This window comes from Chroicocephalus ridibundus, chromosome 4 (genome assembly GCF_963924245.1).
Source record: "Chroicocephalus ridibundus chromosome 4, bChrRid1.1, whole genome shotgun sequence".
NCBI classification, from domain to species: Eukaryota; Metazoa; Chordata; class Aves; order Charadriiformes; family Laridae; genus Chroicocephalus; species Chroicocephalus ridibundus.
The window spans coordinates 57955142-57974735 of record NC_086287.1 but is presented as its reverse complement, the minus strand read 5'-3'; the positions used below and the strand labels follow the sequence as shown (position 1 = coordinate 57974735).

Below are 19594 nucleotides of genomic sequence, written 5' to 3'. Positions count from 1 at the left end.
TAGACATAATTCTTGGCAATGCTTTCACTGTGAAAAATTGGTTCGCCCTATTAACATGTTTCGTACGGGGAAAAATTCAAAATGTAGTGCTAACTTTGTACTGTATTCATACAGCTTCTTGTATTGGTGTATCATTGTTCTGACTGCATGGTGGCACTTTTCATGTCTCCATGTATAATATTCCTCATAAAATCTACCAATGGATGTTTATATTCCAAGCAGATTCTTCCTCTAAATGCAACTTAAAAGAAAAAAAAACCACAGTATTTTGGTAGTTGTGTATACAGAACGTTTATTTAGAGTGCTTTTTCTCAGTTTATTGGTTGATAAACAAACCTTGTTCTTAGAAATGAGAAACCAAAATCCTTCAAAATAATTTCAGTTGTTCAACTTATTTATCTTAGTATTTATGAGCATCTTGATTCATATAAACGATATGTCATCACAATTTATAACTTGTAACATGGAATACACTGTGTGAGTGCTTTAATTTTCTGATGACTCTAAGATGCAGGGGATTGTGCTTAGAGGGAATGTAGAAAACCATTTGTGTGAATCAGCACAGAACTGTATTGTTCTTGGCCTGAAGATTTTGAACTCTGTCCCCAGACCTGCTGTTGGATCCATTACAGATCTGACATGATTCGTCTTAAGAGCAGAAGGGTCTAAAATAAATGTAACGGGATGGCATATGGGAGAGGGGAACACTCAAGTGAATAGATGAAATTTTTAATAAAGTCTTTGTGAAGGTAGCCTTGTGCACAACAGCTCTGTTTATCTTCTTACAATTATGAGAGCATTACAGGGAGGGGAGGGGAGCAGGGGGGGAAGGAAAAAGTGTATAGTAGGAAGACCATGAAAATAAACTTTTCTAAGTTCTTTTTGTTCTTCTATGGCTTTGTGTTAACACTATATTATGGCAGGTTGGCCATTTATATTGATCCTGTTTCCGATTTGCACTATTATAAATGCAACATGGATCTCATAATGAGCTTTACTCCCTGCTTCATATGAGCTGCAAATCTTGTGTCAAATATAATTGTTTGTGGTAGAGCAGTGTCTTTCAAGACGACGTCCAGTGTTCATTTACAAACTTCAAGGGCCTCGATCAGCCAGTGTGATTACATTGAATCTGTGGGATCTCCCCTTACTAGACTGCATGTGAGGGCTTTTCATGGTAGAAATTGTTTTGGGAAAGTAAGTTATGCAACTCAAGGGGGACTGGTAAAATTAAGCAGTGCAGATGGGTTGTTTGAGCCTCTGATACCTGCTAGAGAGAGCTAAAAGACGAGGGGATGCCCCTGACACCAGTCCCCACGTACTTAGGGATAGTCTTGTTCCTTGCGCTGTGTTTAGTGTCAGAAGGTGAAAGAATTTGGTTTGTTTGCCTTCCTTTTTGAAGACACCTTATAGTTTTGCCTTAGATTTTCCCATTTTATTATGAGTTGTTGTCTTTTCAGTCAGTTTTAAGCTCCTTTAATTTTGAGTTAATAAATTACATTGTTAACCTTAATTTCCTTCCTGATCATTCAAAGTTAGCATTTCAACTAAGCTTTGGGCTTGGCAGTTTCGTGCTCACTCTAGTCATAGTGGAAAATGAAAGCAACCAGGTTATGTATCTTTCCCAGTAGAAGTTTTTTAAAATATAGCATTTGTATTTAAAAGATCTGCCCTATACAGTTACTTAACATATGGATTGTAATTGTTTCAGCCTTGATCAGTGTGGAGAAGCAGCTTTTCAGCTGCCGGTTGATACATTCCAGTGTTAATACCAGCTGAACAAAACTTTTTGATAGAGTATGGGAGGAAACGCTTCATTTTGGGTAAGCTAGCTACGCTGACCAGGGATAAAAGGACCCCTTTTATATAAACAGAGTGCTTAGAACACCTGGAATCCCAAGTACTACTTCTGTACGGTGATTTTTAGCATTTTTATGGATTTTACTGTGCAGCGTGTGATAACTTAAAGCTGCTATGGCTGAAGTGATCTTGATGACCCAGGGAGTAGAAATCTTTCAGATGTCTAAAGTTACCTGAATGTGTCTGACTTCGCTCTCACTGCTAAGTGATGACATAGAATCTTCTATACTGTATAGGAAGATACTATATACCATATAGACTACGTACGCTTCCCACATAGAGGTGAAAGCATCAGTTGCAGTAACATGTAGAATCATAGAAAGATGTAGATGGGAAGGGACCTCTGGAGATTGAGAGGCTCAATTTTCTGCTTTAACTTCAAAGTTAAATCAGGTTGCTTAGGGACTTGCTGAGTCAAATTTTTAAATTCTCCAGGGTTGCTTGGAGATGGAATTAAATCTCCATCCTGTTTCAGTGCTCAACTACCCTCACGATGAAGAGTTTTCTTATATCTCTTTGGAATTTCCCATGCTTATCATGTGGTTGTTGTGTGTTGACCTTTTGCTGTGTATGCCTGAGAAGAGTCTGCCTCCACCCTTTGTATAATGCCCCATTACATAGGTGCAGGCAGTAGTGGGCTTCTTTTATTCTCCAGAGTGAACAAACCCAACTCCCTCGTTATGTCTTTCATCCCATGTGTCAACCCTTTTGCTATTTTAATGGCCTTCCTCTGGATGTGCTCCAGTTTGCCAGTACCTCCTGTGCTGCATGACCCAAAACTGTACAGTACTCTAAATGTGGCTCCACCAGTGCCAAGCAGAAGGGAATAATTACTTCCCTTGACCTGCCGTTTATGCTCTTGCATGTGCAGCTCAAACTACAGTTAGTTTTCATTGCTTTAAGGGTGCACTGCTGGCTTATGTTCAACTTGCTGTCAGCTAGTCTCCAAGTCCTTTTCTGCAGAGCTGCTGCCAGGCCAGTCTGCAGCTGTAATGCTGTATAAGGTTTTTTCCTTCCCGAACGCAGGACGCTTAACATTTGTCTTTGTTTAACTTTCTAAACTTTCTGTTGGCCACTTCCTCCAGTTTGTTGAGTCCTCCTTAATGGTGGCCCTGCTCTCCAACATGTTGACTGCTTTCCCTGTTGCATATATTCCATAAATTTGCTGAGGATGCATTCTGTCCTAGCATCCAAATCTGATGAAGATGTTGCCCAGTGTTGACCACTGAGGATTACTGTGTCTAACCAGTTGGCAATTACTTACAGTTATTGACCACAATTCTTTGAACCTCATGGTCCAAAGAATGTTTTGTCCACCTTGTATGTCCATGTCTCCTCAGTTTGACAACCAGGATGCTATGGAAGATAGCGTTAAAAGCCTTGCTTAAGTCAAAGCAACTGGCAACTACCAATTCTCCTTGGTCCTTAGAACCACTTATTTCTTCAGAAGGCAGTCAGGTTGGTTGTACACGGTTTACCTTTAGAAGTCTATTGTCTGATCCCAGTAACATTCATGTTCATCGTGCCTGGAAATAGCTTCCCTTTAGGACTTGCTCTGTTTTGTACAGCAAATGAGGTGAGACTGACTGCTGTCTAGTTTCCTAGATCCTTTATCTTCTCCTTCACCCACCTTGCTTTTCAGTTGGGTTCTGTTTGTTTAAGTTACCTGTTTCCTGTCATAGGCAATCACCAGGACTTATCAAAGACAATAGCCAGCAACCTTGCAGTGACATCAGGTAGCTTTCTCAGTCCCTTGTATGTTTCCTGTCTGGTCCTACATACTTGGGTAGGTCCAGCTTACCTAAATAGCCTTTTAACTTGATAGCTCCTCTCCCTCAAGCTTTGCTGCTAGATGCAGAAACCTGGGAAGCCTGATAGCAGACCTGGCTGCTAAAAAGACCATGCCCAAGGTGTTGGGTACCTCAACCTTTTCTGTACCTTTCATCACTAGGTTGCTTTCCAATTTAGCAGCTCAATTACACAAAATGTCTTTTGCTGATGGTGTATCTGTAGAAGCATTTCTTCTTGCCTTTCACATCCCTCTTCAATATCAACTCCAGACAAGCTTCAGCCTCCCTAATTTAATCTCTGCTGGCCCAGACAGTGCATCTATTTTCTCCTCCTGTTGCCTGTCTTCACTTACACTTTACATACGTTTGTTTCATTTGAGCTCAGTTGGTGAGGAGTCCCATGTACTGGGACTGGCCCCAGCAGCTCTCCTGCTGTGCCTGCAGATTTTCTTGCCTGTTGGGAAGGCTTGATTTTGTGCTCCAAGAAGAGAGTTCAGGAAGATGGCTGGCTGTCATGGGCTCCTTTGTAGCTTCCCAGGGCATTCTGCTCACCGTTCCCTGAGCAAGCCCCAACTCTACTGTTGCGAGTCCAGAATCTTTAGTCTGCTTCTTTCCTTCCTTTCTTTATCAAGATCTTACACTACCATTTCACAATTACTTCATCCAAGGCTGCTGTTGGCCACCATATGCATGAGCAGTTCTTCCTTATTCACGAGTACCAGGTCCTGTGCAACCCCTCCCCTAGAACGCTGTTCTGCGCTGGCATCAAAAATTACTCCCAGTGCATGCAAGAAATTCCCTGGATATTTCACACCCTGCTACGCCGCTCTTCCAGTAGATGTTGTATGATTTAAGTCTTCTATGAGAACAAGGGGCTCTGAATATTGGAAAACCAGCCTAGGACGATGTTCTATTTATTGTGATAACTGAAAATAAGTTTTCCTTAACTAGTTGTATTGAACCACAAGCAGCTGCTGCTAAGATATACATATGATATATTGATTTTATTTTGAAATGAAACAATTTTCTATTCATATTACTATTTTATTATTTTAGTGCAGTTACAAATACTAATTCAGCTAATGTCTGCATTGCAGTTAATGAGGTAAAATAACCTGGTTTTATATAGCATAGATACTTTGGTATCCGTAATAGTTGTTTATAACTAATGAATCTGTAAGTGATCGGAATTCTTTTTTTTCTCTGCAAGATTTCCAGTTTCTAGTTACCCTGAGGTAATTAATATGCAACTACATGAAATATTGCTTCTGATTGCACTGAATGGTTGTCATTCAGATAATACTTGCATTTATATGTGTACCAGAACCAACTCATCATCCTCTTTTTTCATTTTTTTAAGTGACTAATAAGAGAAGATCTTGTCCATTCATCATTATTGTATTTCGTTTCTTAGTAATTGGTGACAGTGTGCTTCTTAATCTGTTTTAGTTGGAAGATGGGGAAGAAGAGCCGAGTAAAAACTCAGAAGTCAGGTACAGGAGCCACAGCGACAGTATCTCCAAAGGAAATGTTGAATCTAATTAGCGAGTTATTGCAAAGTAAGTTTAATTTTTATGTCTCTGGGAAAAGGGATGGCGTACAGGCCACTCAAAAATGTTCTCTTGTTGAAGTCAATGAATTCTCTTCATTTCCTGTAAGTGGCCAAGCTTGCTATTTCAACTTGCTTAACATAGTATAGTATGTATCTCATAGTATCTATCTCTGATAGTATATACCATTATTGGTTTATTTAATTGCCTATGTATTGGACATACAATATTTCTGGCAGCTTTTGGCTTTATTTCTCAACAGAAGCATAAATAATGGGTAAGATTGGATCAAAAAAAACTACTATAGAGAACCTGACATTGAAACTTTGTAAAAAATGTTTTTCTTTAAGCCTCAAGAATTGCGTATTTCTGTTTATCATTTGAACAGTACTTTGAGGAGATATTAGAGAAATTAACTGTGGAAAGCAGGAATACAATTCGGTTGAACTGCATTGGTATTTTTGTTGCTTAAATAAAATTTTTTGTTGTTGCTGGTGCTTGGAAACTTTTTGTGGTGCTTAGTTCTTGTGTATTGACAAAAGGTTGTTTCACTTTTTGAGGAACTTGGAACTCATCCATTATTTCTAGTAAATATGAAAAGCATAGCATAATTTCATATGATGATGCTAAAATACTGTTTGCTCTTTCTACTGTCATTAGTAAGTGTGCTGAGCTACACTTTTTGTTGAAACAGAAGTCCAGATTTTCATATCCTGGACACATCTTAATGTTGCCTTAGAAAATTAGAATTTTTCTTCAGCATTGCTCACAAAGAGGAGACAAGGAGTTGGCAGAGCTGTTTGATGCTTATGCTACAATTGGCCTCTGCTTTGCTACCAAAAATAAAACATAGATCTGATTTTCTAAGCAAAGACAAGTATCAGCTGTTCTTTTTGTCAAGCTTCCATATTTTATTCAATGCAAAGATTTTTTCAAATCAGTTGAGCAAGGTAATCCTCAGCTGTCCACTTGGATTTATGCGGCTTAGATCAAGAAATCCACATACTGGCATTTAGCATATTGTCAGAGACACTGTGGATATAATCTAAAGCTAAAGCTTGGCTAAGTGTTCCTTTGCTTGTCCTTCCAGTATGCATGCTTCTATGAAAACCATATTGACTAGGCAGGTCAAGTGTATGTACCAGCAAATTTCTCAATTACTTAAGGTAAGGTCTGTGCTATTATCTGCTTTCATTACAAGAGCGATGGCAAGCAGGCTAATCTAAACAGTGTGTTTTGCTTGGGTTATTGAAAACAGAGACTAACTACTTAATGGTCTGGTTGTTTATCTTTTTTTTTCTTCCTAGCTTTTTAAACATTTGATGTGTCTTAAATCTGAAGGAATATTTAAAAAAAAGAAAAGAAAATAACTTGAAGCAAGTTATGCTGTGAAAATTTTAAAAGTATCTATTAATTACATGTCAAGGAATGGGATGTTTGTAACAGTGGAGATTATAGTGTTTACCATGTAAACATGTTTGAAGGACAAGTAATACTAAGGTTCAGTTAAAGTTTCTGTGAAACCGTGACGTTTTCTCTGTTGTTAAAATATATATATATATACACACACACACTTTATTAAACATTTTTGTTTGGCATTTTTACTTCCAGAATGCAGCAGTCCTACCCCAGGTCCCGGTAAGGAATGGGAAGAATATGTACAGATTCGTTCACTTGTTGAGAAAATTCGCAAAAAACAAAAAGGTAAATGTGAAAGACTGTAAGATAAGGGTGGCTCAGAGTATTGATTTGCCTAAAGAATTGTCTGTTGACAGCTAAAAGGATTATTTTCTTTGTTGTTGGTATATAAATATCAGGCAATCGTATTATTTTGGGATAAAAATCTTACTTCTCTGACATGCAGTTGCTTTTTACACTTGCAAATGTTTCTGAAGTATTCTGGTGGGCATGACTACTGGCATTAACCATTTTAATACTTATAATTCTGAGTGAATATCGCAGACAGGTGATCTTGTGATAATTCTGTTCAATAAGTAGAAAAAAGAGCTTGAGACTGTAATAATACAATAATATGAAGGACTATAAGTAAAAATTGTTTGAGAATATAGGCCTTTTTGATTCCTGATGGCATAGTCTGCTTTTCTGCGTCTATAAATCTGAACATCTTGAATTTAATTTTATAACTATTTTATTTTAACCTGAACGCTTTACTGGAAATGTAAACTGTTTCTGCAATTCAACATCATGACATTAAATTATACTTAAAAAAATAAATGTAAGTGCACAAAATAAATACATCAGTTAATCTATCTGCTACAAATCAAGCACATAATTAAAATAAAGAAATGCTTATGGTACCACAGTTAATATAGAGTTTTATTGCCAATTTTCCTAAGTTTAAGGTGTACTTATTTTTCAGATCAGAACAGTTTTCTTCTGGTATGTTTTGCAACAACTTACCGTTATTGATACTTCATTTTCGTAGTAGCTCTGTTTTTATTTGGAGATAGGCTCTAAAAAATGCTTTTCCTGTAATTTTAGTAAAAGTAATCTTTTTTTATGACTGTTGTATTTTAATGGCAGAGAAATAACAATTCTTTCTTCTCTGATATTTATATGGTGATGGTAAGAAAGCCAGACTGTATTTACAATGGAGCTTGAGTGTTCATGTACTTGCTTGAAAAAGCAGAAGACTGTACTTAGATGCTTGAAATGTCCTTTTCATACCTGTTTTTAATAATTTTGACTAACATATAAGAATCTTACTTCATGAAAGGGCTTATAGACCTCTGAACATCGGTTACTGGCAGAGCGCATATGGAAGAATAAATGATACTGTTTGAGTGACTGCATCCTGTAGCTCTGTAGAGGTGAACTTGAGTCATTGTTTTGCTGTTCTGTGACTTCTATAAATGTATGGTACATGTCCTGGTTTTTATGATGTAATACATGTGTTATGCTAAAACATAATTCAGGTTAACAAGAACAGAGTTAGCGTTGGAGTTGGGCTATATGCTGTATGTATCTTCTGTGCCACAAATATCAAAACATTCATGGTGAAAATGGGTGCTGGTGGAAGTGGTAGAATTAGTATAATAGTATTATGTTAACAGAGCATATTTTTTTTTTCCTTGAAAGATGCAAAACCTACTAACTATAGCACCGTTGACATACAAATGGCTTTTAATGTAACATTTTTACAGACGCTGTGAGTATGAATACTGTGGTGTTCTTTCAAAACTATTTTTAATGGAACATAGTAATTTATACTACAAGGTTTTCAAGCTTAATAAAAGCTTTAAACAATTAGAAAGGGAAGTATAAATTGCTTTGGGGAACTCTAAGATGTACAATTGAATATATGTTGCCTGAAGTGTCATACTTTATGCTTTTCTTGAATAGCACACTGGGTTGCAGAAAATGAACTAAAATGATCTTGATTATAGAAAACTCTTAATTTGAAAACTGAGTATTTTTACTTTCTAAAATTTTTCCTTGTTTAACTCATTAGCAAAATTTTAAATAAAGCTAATTTTTCAATACAGATTTTCATCAGTATAGCTGTATTTTGTTCAGTATACAAATAAATTGTTTCCCAATAGTGCTTGTAATTTGAAGGAGTTACTCTTCTCTTTGATTTGGAAAAATGTAGGAAGTATTGGACCACATCATATATGAGGAACAGAGGTAGAATTTCAGAGATGCTTACAGAATGCTTCCAGATACCAGCTGGACGTTAAAAGCTTCCAGTAGCCCTATAGGTCTGGTAGCCCAATATAGCCCAATCAAGGTTGGAAATCAAAAGAGCAAAGTCCTGGAAAGTATAAACACCTATCAAGTTCTGTAGAAGCTATGAAACTAGTCTTACTAGAGTTCTGAGGCCTTAGCTCTGAATATGTTCCACAGAAAATAGTATACTGAAGGGAGTATGAAATAAAGGAGAAATGCCAGCTTTTCAAAAAAAATAACCAAACAAACATCAAAACACCATGCACCATATTGTCATTGCATTCAAAAAAATACTCTATCAATAGCAAGTTTTTATACTGCATCATCAAAGGCTGTTCTTTTAAATGATACTTGCACTTTTATGTTGACTGCAGATTTGATTGGTTGTGGGGCTTGAAATGCATGATTCAGAGAGGGAGGAATATTTCAAATACACTAATGCTACTTTCTCGAAATCCTTTTAATCTAAAGATATATTTATCACCTGTGCTTAACCAAAATATTTTTGAATGTAAGCAACTTGCTGATGATGTTTGGTCACTCATAACTCATAAAATGGCCTGAGCATTCCAGGGACGTCTGGACACTTTTAATGTGATCTGAGACTAGAGTTTGGGTTGAAGAGAACACAGAGGCAAAGAGGTAGGAGTGGAGCTGGCTGAGTGTAGCTGGGAACTATAATGCATAGGCTCAAATCCAATGACAGTAAAGGGGAAACCTGAGGAAATTAATGAGGCTTGCAATTTCGTTGTTGGACCAGGTGCCTGTTGGAAAAGCAAAGTGTAAAAATTTGGACAAACTCTGTGATGTCAGGAGGATGATCAGTCCTTAATTTTAGTAGATCAGTATGCTACAGGAAAAAGCTAACTGCCTTGTATGTGAGAGAAGGAGCTTGAGATCTGCTTATCATCATTTCCAGGGCTGAATTAATGAAGCTGCAGCTTGCCTCTCAAATTCCTCCTTGTGTCTGTATTAACATGTTGTGGTGATTGCATTTATCAGGACTATTAAGCTGGGAAATATTTTTGTTCAGTTTATTTAAAAGGGGAAGAGGACGGGAGCTCCATATTTCATCACAGCTCACTTTAGGTGGCTGTGTTTTTCAGATGACTGGTAAGCCAATTTGGCAGAATATTTAAGTGCATGAAAATTGGGTACGACATTAGTATACAATTGAGTAACACTTAACAAAGACCAGTTCTGACTCGGCTACTTCAAAGTAGAACTGCTGTGGCATAGCGGGTAGCTTTTTACATGTGGTTTTATATTGAACTTCTTTGTCTTTCTGTATCCTCTTATTTCTGCATTTGTTTTTTAATAAATTGTGTATATAGGTTTGTCTGTTGTCTTTGATGGAAAAAGAGATGACTATTTCCCTGAATTGATAAAGTGGGCAACTGAAAATGGAGCATCTACAGAGGGTTTTGAAATAGCTAACTTTGAAGAGGAGGGGTTTGGTTTGAAAGCAACAAGAGAGATAAAAGTAAGTATGTGAGCGTTTGACTTTGATTAGAAAATTGTGTTTGGAATGTAACTGCAGAGCTCTGAAACACCACCTTTCCTTTCCCCTTTGACTGCCTGTGAAGCTGCTGTTCTGAAATGCTCTCAACTCAGCGTCCTTGACAAATAAACTTATTGATAAAATTGGGTATTATTTTGATGACTATTGGATAGTACTGTGAAATTTTTAATCAGTCTTTTTCTTTCCTCTATGTTGCCTCTACTGTTTATCTAATCATCAGAGTATTCTATCCCATTGATGTATACCTCTCTTCATTATTTTAAACTACTTAGTCTCTTATGTGCTGCTTTTATGTCCCTTCTTTTAAAGCACTGGTCTTTTTGCCTAGAAAGAGGTATTTGCAATACTTATTTTCCAGTGAAAATTAAAAAAAAAACCAAAATTACATGATAATTGTAAAGATCATCAGGTAAGGAATATAGACGCACACGGTTAAAAAGTAAGCATTTGAGATTGCCTCTTACCATTCCCATTTTACAGATGGGGAACAGCTTCGAAGAACAATCAGCTGTTGTAGAAAGAATATTAGAAAACAAACATTATATTCATTTTAAGGCTTTAGTAGCACATAGTTAATAAGTCTAGCACTACTGGTTGATAAAAATCCTGAACAATTCTTCTAAAATAAGAATGGGCAACGTGAAAAAACCTCTACTGTGATAAAGTATTTGATCACATAATTAATAGCAATATAATGTATCGGTATAATGGTAGCTTTGAGGTTGTGTGGGCAATCTACATGGTAGCAATTACAAACTGAAGCACTTTATTTTGTAATCTAAGTGTCATTGTTTTAAGCTTTGTGTAATGCAGATTGAGACATTTGGTTACCACAATATGAAACATACCATTTTTGTTTAATTTGCAGTGAAAAAGAAGGAAGATTTCTGATTCAGAATAATTTTTTTTGTTTTTTTTTTTATTTAAAACAACATGTAATTTAAAGACAGTGCATATTTGAGACATTTGGTATATCATATAAATGCTAACTGACCTTCTGTGCATTTTTTTCCTTTCTGTAGGCTGAAGAGTTGTTTCTGTGGGTTCCTAGAAAACTGTTGATGACAGTTGAGTCAGCTAAAAATTCAGTATTAGGTAAGAGCTTAAGGAAGTTCTTAAGCAAGAAGTTGATATGGATGGGATTGTGCAGTAGGAGAATTTCTTTTTTTAGCTGATCTCCTTTATTACAGGACTTTGCTTATCATGTCGACCGTCACGTTTGGAATACCTAGAAGCTTGAAGTAGCAGTGGAAAGAATTTAATTTTCCTCTTTGTGTCTGGCTGAGCACACTAGATATCTTCCAGAAGTGCGTGTGTTATTTTGAACACATATCACATAGCTCATATAACACTTGGAGATAAAATGTTCTGTGGCACTGAGAGTATTATTCTAGTTTCTTCATGTCTTCCACCGTGCAATTATACAAGAAGATTTTACTGTGTCGAATAACTTCCAGCATAATAAAGTGGGCAGATAAATATTTTTAGAAACCTGAGAAGCCTTTTTTTTTGTTGAAAATTCTTACACATCATCTCATTGTGTTCATTTAAAGTTAATCTAGGATGATATTTTCCATGGACAATTAATTTAGTGCCTCACCTTTCTGGGTTAATCCAGGGTCTCTGTATTCTCAAGATCGAATTCTTCAAGCCATGGGCAATATAACATTGGCATTCCATCTTCTTTGTGAGCGAGCCAACCCCAATTCTTTCTGGCTGCCCTACATCCAGACGCTCCCTAGTGAATATGATACTCCTCTCTATTTTGAAGAAGATGAAGTGCAGTATCTTCAGTCAACTCAGGCCATACATGATGTTTTTAGCCAATATAAAAATACAGCTCGACAGTATGCCTATTTCTACAAAGTTATTCAGGTAAGCGTCTTAAATGTAGTATATACGTTGTTCTCATGATGATTATTGAGGAAGGTGTGAAAACAGTGATGCTAAATAATAGAGCGAGTGTATTGCTCTTAAAGGTTTGAATCATTAAAGCAATTTCTTGCTGTTTTTTGAACTTCTGTTAAAATTTCATAGTTCAGTAGGCTTATGAATATCTAAGAATGTATTTAGTTGGTTGAGAGGAGTGATTACTGCCCTTTGTTTGGCATTGGGTGAGGCTTCATCTGAAATACTGTTCAGTTTTGGGCCCACCAGTACAAGAAACACGTTGACAAACTGGAATGAGATCAGAGGAGGGCTGTTAAGATGTCATTTGCTTCTGCCCTTTATCCATACAAGGACAGAGTGAGGGAGCTGGATTTGTTTATTCTGGGGAAAAGGAGATAAGGGATGATCCAATTAATGTTTTCAAATTGCTACTGGTAGCCAGACTCCAGAAGTTTGCCTGTGGGAAGCTGTGCTAGATGACCTGCAGAGATCTACAACCTGTGCCTCTAGGACTCTTTGAAAAATGTATCGTTCACAGTGAACACAGTAAAGTTATAATTGTTTATTGACATAGAATAAAACCATTGCATATGTTGTATTTCCAGTGACTGTGGATTAACTGTCGTTTTCTATTCTATGTAACATAATTATTTTGATTGCTTTCAAATACAAAGATAAACCCATCTGGTAGCGAATTTCAGTGTGGGGAGGCTTGAGGTGGGTGAACTTTTCATCATGTTCTGAAGTAATGATTTAAATTGAGTTTCCAAGATAGAACTGTTACTCTGAGTGATGTCTAGATATAATTGATGTTGTAAGTGAATGGTGATGTGTTGTTGTCAAGGTAGTGCTCAATGTCCAAACATCCAGAGCTTTTTGTGGCACAATCTGTGTAAAAAGCGTATGACTCTATGTACTGAATTTCCACAGTTGTGTGATCTAGGGATATTTTTTTTGGCCATAGGAGAGGTCATAAGACATAAAGCAATTCTATTCTCCTTTAACGTTATCGGAGTTCCAGAGCTTTTCTATTAACTATTTTAAGTAAATTTTGCTTAGCTGTTTAGTGTTTGAAGAACTTCCTATGTTTCAAACGCAGAGTCAATTTACCAAGTATAAAGAGCGGAGGGATATGTTTTGAAAATTAAAGTCACTGAAAATAGTAGGTGAAAACCAAATAAGAGTAGGGTAGGAAGAATGGCTTTAATATCAGGAAGGAAAAAAATTCTTCCTTCCAGGTGTCACAATTTATGAAATTACAGTTTAGCCAATGCTCTTTTTTTGCCATGTGCTATTCTGAGCTGCCAGTTGACACATGACCTTCCAGCTTTCACTTTTTTTCTCAAAGTATACTGCCTGAGCAAACAGAACTCCTAAATTTTATTTATTTAGAGTATCTTTTTACCCCTAAATACTTCTACTGTTTTTAAAGAGTTATTAGCGGAATATAGTGTAACTGTGTTCTAACTCTTCCAACCGCTAGTGCTCATGCTCTTGCAGTACTTAATTAGATAGCTAAGCTATCACTATGACTAGTTCCATCATTTTCATTGACTAATCCTGCACTAGTAGCATTATGTGAGAGGTTATATGGTCACAACATTAATTAAAAAAACCCTGAAATACAGTTTTACAGAGAAATGAGATCTAGAATGACACCCTGGATTTTGACTGCCATGTGACTGCTTCTCAGTCATGGATGAATAAATGTAGACTGGTATTAAAGTGATGCAAGCACAACTGAAGAATGTATATAAAATGGAGTGGTATAAGATCAATTGAAACATGAGATATCTATTATGTGAAAAGCAGCTTAAATGTTTGACAAAACATTTTTTGTTTATGAAAGTTTTATGTGGCACATAATCTGTTTAAGGATGGCAAATACACTCTATTTCTCTTACTGTCACTTAAAGCTAATCAAAGATCATTTGTATAGCTTTTAAGCTAATGTGGTCAAAGAAATGTCTCACTAACAAATAATTTCTATTCCACATCAAAGTCCCTGCTGTTGACTCTTAAGAGTAAGAAAAGGTACAGTTTGAGCAAAGAAAATAATATACATGAGATGACTTTAGGGGCAGACTGTATTTAGAGCCCCAATGAAGGTGATGTGTTGTACATCGTAACAAGCCTTTAATACTCTCACTTATATTTGCTGTTTTACATTTGCGATTTTATGGAAGCTGATATGGCAGCTGATGGAGAAAGACTTCTCAGTCTGATATTGTTGAGACTGATTCAGTTCAGTTTGATCTGCAGCAATGGGAAACCTTTGTGGAAATAGTGTTTAAATAAATGGCAGTCTTCTCTTTGAACTTCATATTGGCATACCCAAGAAAGTATTTAGTACTGTACTGTTGCCTTCTGTATGAATTGTTAAAATGTAGGTTCTGATCACTTGTGTTCAGAAATCTAGACTAAATTTTTTTTTATTCTCCTGACAAGTGCTTTTATTGCTTATTTTATGTTCTTGTATAATATAGCCGTTGTTTCGTGTTAAATGTGAGCATGAAGGTAGATCAGGTAGGAATCATTTGCTTTATTTACTTGTTCTTTGGCGAATGAGTGGTAATAAATATTAGGTAAATTTTAGGTGTGTTCTGGTTCTTTGCTGCCATGCTTCAGCACTGCCACGTAACCACAATTTCAGCTGAATGTTTCTTCAGTATTCAGCAAATGTCACATTGGGAAGATATATAATTTCAGCTGGCTCCAGAAGTGCCAAGTGAATGTATTGGTTACTTATTATTAATGCTTTTGATAAAAACTCATGGAAAAATTTTAAAACTTTTTGATATCTGTTTCTACTCTGAAAAGGAAGAGCTTGTAATTTATGAAGTGGTGGAGAAAACAAGTTCATTACAAAAAAAAAAAGCCTCTTTCTTCCCTAAAACAAAGTACCGTTTTTCATTACTTAGAAAAGCTGAAATGAATTTTAGTATCATCTTGCATGCACTCATATCATTTTATGAACAAAGTTGACCCACAGAATACTAGTGCTAAGGGTAATGTTTTTGGAAATTCATGAGCCATATGGAAAAGGGAAGAAGAGGTGGGGAGAGAAAAATTAATCATGTAAATGAAAAAAAGCAAAGCAAAACCACTTTCTTATGAAAGGCAGTATACTCTGTAAGCTTTATGAAAATGAAAGTTAGATTTTTGTATACCATCATTCCATTTAGTACTACTACTGCTTTAGCATAAGCCCTTTAATGAAAGTTGACCTGTGTGACCAGGATTTTGATACTGCTTCAGGTACGCAGACTAATATTTCTTCTAAATTTACAAATATGCCTTTTTAATACAAAAATCCTATATTTACTTTCTTGATAGCTATTCTACTGCAGAAAGTAAAACAAGTAGCATCCTGAAATAAAAAGTTGATATTTGAAGACACTGGAAAAGGGGATATTTTGTGCAGGCAAAATACTTTAATTCCTTTGCAGCATTTTTAGTCTGCAAAACGTTTCTAATAGCCAGGAAAATAAAGGGCTAATAAATCATTTATTCAAATGCTTCATTTTTTCAAAAAGGATTGCTAGACTGTTATTAAAATAACTTGGCTTCTGATAGGTGTGCAGTTTTAAACAGTTTGACAAGCGCTGGTCTGTTTTATTTCCCCGGCTTTTCCGTAAGGGTGGCTTTCTCAGAATGCTGCAGTTCTCTCTCTCTCTCTCCAAGTGCTTAGTCTGGATACACACGAAGAATGGGCAGATTTATGCATTTCACAGCTGCTGCAAGCTAAACTGTAGTCTGGTCTGATAAGCAGAAACAGGTGGGATTTTGAGTAGACAAAAATAAACCCTTGAGCATGTTAGCCAGGCTCTATAAACCACACTGACACCTTTCTAAACATATGTAATTTGATAACTAAAAAATAGTTAAAAGTTCTTACAGATGTACTTTAAAGGCATATTTGGCCTCTGCATTGCTATCAAAATACACCAAACGGTCAAAGTAGTACTTTCATCGCAGCAGACTTGTAGTTTGCAAGATGTTTTTGTAGTTTGTTCCAGAGAAGTTTTGTAAACTGCAGGGTTTTCTTTTCCCCTAGAAAGTATGCGTGTGACTTCCATTAACATTTATGGGCATTGCATGCTTACTGCAGGGTGAACAGACCCCAAATATTTATGGCTTAATGTAAAACTTTTTGCACACTGAAATGTGGTATAATAAGCACAAGAGGGAGCCATATAGTTTGCAGACATTCACAGTGAGTTTATATTCCTAAAGAAAATACAACCAAGTTGGAACCTTTTTTAAAAGAATATGCAATGGTCTTTGTGTTTGACTTTCACTTGCACCTGGATGCCTGTTTGTAGTCTGCTAGAGAGAAGTTTTTGTAAATCAAAACAAGACATCAAGACAAGGAGTACTCTTAGAGAAGGTGGAAGTGCCTGAACTCTATTTACATTTTGCACGCTGTGGGTCTGAAGCAGCGTTATATCTTTCCCCCATGTATAGTAAAGGCTGTTATTAGCCGCATTACTAAAAGACAATTTTACGATAATTTTAGTGAACATTTAAAATCTGTTAAGTTGTAGGTCTGAAACTAGCAGAGCCCATTAGCTAGCCGTAGCTTTTGATATGGTAGCCAGCTGTATGCATTCAGGGGCAGTCTAGGTGTAAGTAGTATCAGTATTTGACTGCTTCTCATGGGCTGGAAAAAGCCATTCAGGCTCACTTGGATCCCTGGGAAGGGGCCATCCAGTGGGACCTTGACAGGCTGGAGAAATGGGCTGACGGTTGATGAACTTCAACAAGAAGGGCAAAGTCCTGCATGTGGGGTGGAATAATGCCATGAATATGTTGGGGTCCAAGGTGAACATGGGCCAGCAGTGTGCCCTTCCAGCAAAAAGGGGTAATGGCATCCTGGGCTGCGTTAGGAGACATGTTGCCAGCAGGTTGAGGGAGATGATCATTCGCCTCTGCGCAGCACTAGTGAGGCCACAGCCAGAGTACTGTGTCCAGTTCTGGGCTCCCCAGTACAAGAGAGATTGGTAAGTAAGAATTTTAGAATTAAGCTGGATGGAGAAAGCAAAGTCACCTGTTTAAGTAACGGTTTAGCAAGTAAATTTAATTTTCTTTGACTCAGTTTTATGTTTCTTTGCTACGTTAATAATCAAATACTTGCAAAAGCTTTCTTTGCCTTCTCTCAAGGTACTGTTACTCCAGAAGGCAGAAGCAGCCCCATGAATCACACTTTCTTTTCTTTTTTTTTTTTTTTTTTAATAGAAACTATTTAGTAGAAGCCATACTTCTAGGTAGTATTTGTAGTCTGGTTTGTATCCAGTGTTCCACAGGAACACTCTTATACCAGTTTTCTTCCTAGTGTGTATTGACATCTGGACAGTGCTTGTGAAAGTGTTATTGTAGTCCCATTGTGAATACAAACCTTGCAGTAATCTATTCAAAGATGTTTTGATCTGTTTGTTTGCACTATTGGACAGAGAACTTAATTTCCTGGAGGCTGTAATCCCTTTTGATCAGATACTAAATTTAATTTATTATTCATATAAAATTTGACTAATTGATTTAGCGTGAATGAAATTCTAAAATCCAGTTATTAGCTGTTGGGCACTGGAATATCATTTTAGCTAAGACTTTTTAACACATTAAGTTCTAGATCTCAAAATAATGTTATAGCATCTTTAAAATCTGGTATCACATTTGACTCTTCAATATTGGGTATATTAGGTGAGATTTCACATCTCTAGCTTAATTTTGACACCAATTTTTGAAGTTGTGATGATACTTTCAATACGACTTATGCCACTTTTATATTATTTTTCCATAGTTTCTAATCTATCATATTCCAATAAGCATATGATTCTCCAGGTCAGTGTGAAGGAGAACATCTGGTCTCTCTCTATACTTGGCTTTAAGATACCACCATTTAACTCCCATGTGCTAAATAATGTTTGGGTTATGCAGACAAGTGTACTCCTTAACACTCTAAACTATTCATATGTTTGGAAGTTGTTTATTATTTTTAAGTTGATATAATAGAGAATATTTTAATGCCTCTGAAGAATTCAACTAATACGCAGTCAAAAGCAAGCGTATTTGGAAGCAGAATACAGTTTTGATCATGTACCAGGTAGGTCCTTAGGGTTCTCAGTTTTCCTCCCTACTTGATTTATACTTACTGGCACGCCAATCAAATAGCTTTTTTCAGAAGTGATGTCCGTGACACTGTAAAAAATGGGTGGAAGAAAGATGGCGCAGTCGTAAACCCTATCACATCTTTCCCTTTTGTTTACTTGTCTACTATATGTGTCAGCTTAAGGGGAGATTTAAAATTCCATTGAGTGGGCAGTTACAAAGGTAAAATAGTGTTGCCATTTAGATTTGCTTTGTCTGAATTTCAACGCCTGAGTAGTTCTGCTTGATCAATAATAAATCAATAGGCACTTAATAATGGAATATATTTATGCCTTTCTGTGTTTTTCCTCTCTGTGAGGGCCAAAATATTGTATTAATCTGTTTTGCTGGCAGCAAACTGAATATTGACTGTATGCTTGTATGTACCACTTAGCGTATCTACCGTAAGGCGGTTTAGACTTTGCAAACAGGCGCCAATTTCCTGACTTTTTTGTGTCATTTCTGGTATATCCCACCCCCAGCTATGATGACAGTAACGGCAGATCCTGGGGCTTCGTTGGGCCATTCCTGTGGCTGCCCCTCTCCATCGCAGAAGCAGCTCCAGGCTTCGCTGGGTTGCATCTGTCCATCTGAGACAAATGAAGAGCTCAAGTCCTTGTGTGGGCAGGAGGTCTGCTGCCTTCTTCCCCCGTTCCTTCCTTGCCTTCCACAGGAACACGGCGACAGCTCTGGGCTTGGAGCCAGCCGGACACAGGAGGAGGTGTTTGGCTGTTCGGGCAGCATTTGCTCCTCAAACAGCTGTTCCCTATCTCCTCCAAGGAAAAGGTGGCAGGCCATATGGAGGCATCCTGTGGTCCAGATTCAGCCGATAGGCGCCAGTTGGACTGTGCTGGCCTAGATCGAAATACAGGCACGTCCCACTTGGTGTCTGCTATTCCTTACAGTGAGAATATTATAAAGTCGGAGGAGGACAGACAGGGTAAAACATATCTTTCGTTTTAGATATAGATGTTATTTTTCTTTGGACATTCATTGTTAAGATCTCCTAATCAGTAGGTTTTAATTTATTTTATGTTCTGAATGGTTTGGATTCTATTATACTAGCCTAAACGCCCTCTTTCCTCTGGAGAAACAGAGACAAACCTCAAAGCATGTATGCCAGTGCTAAACAAAATTTGTTTCTG

The 19594-nt window shown here is 36.9% G+C and overlaps 1 protein-coding gene across 1 annotated transcript in view; it reads left to right on the top strand.

The window, feature by feature from the left end:
- SETD3 (SET domain containing 3, actin N3(tau)-histidine methyltransferase) overlaps positions 1–19594 on the top strand; it is a 62128-nt gene that overhangs the window by 20600 nt on the left and 21934 nt on the right. Inside the window, exons 2-6 of the mRNA XM_063332856.1 lie at positions 5100–5209; positions 6812–6904; positions 10225–10373; positions 11435–11507; positions 12031–12287. Of these exons, the coding sequence (XP_063188926.1) occupies positions 5107–5209; positions 6812–6904; positions 10225–10373; positions 11435–11507; positions 12031–12287 (675 nt within the window). The 5' untranslated portion in view covers positions 5100–5106. The remainder of the gene's footprint in view (positions 1–5099; positions 5210–6811; positions 6905–10224; positions 10374–11434; positions 11508–12030; positions 12288–19594) is intronic.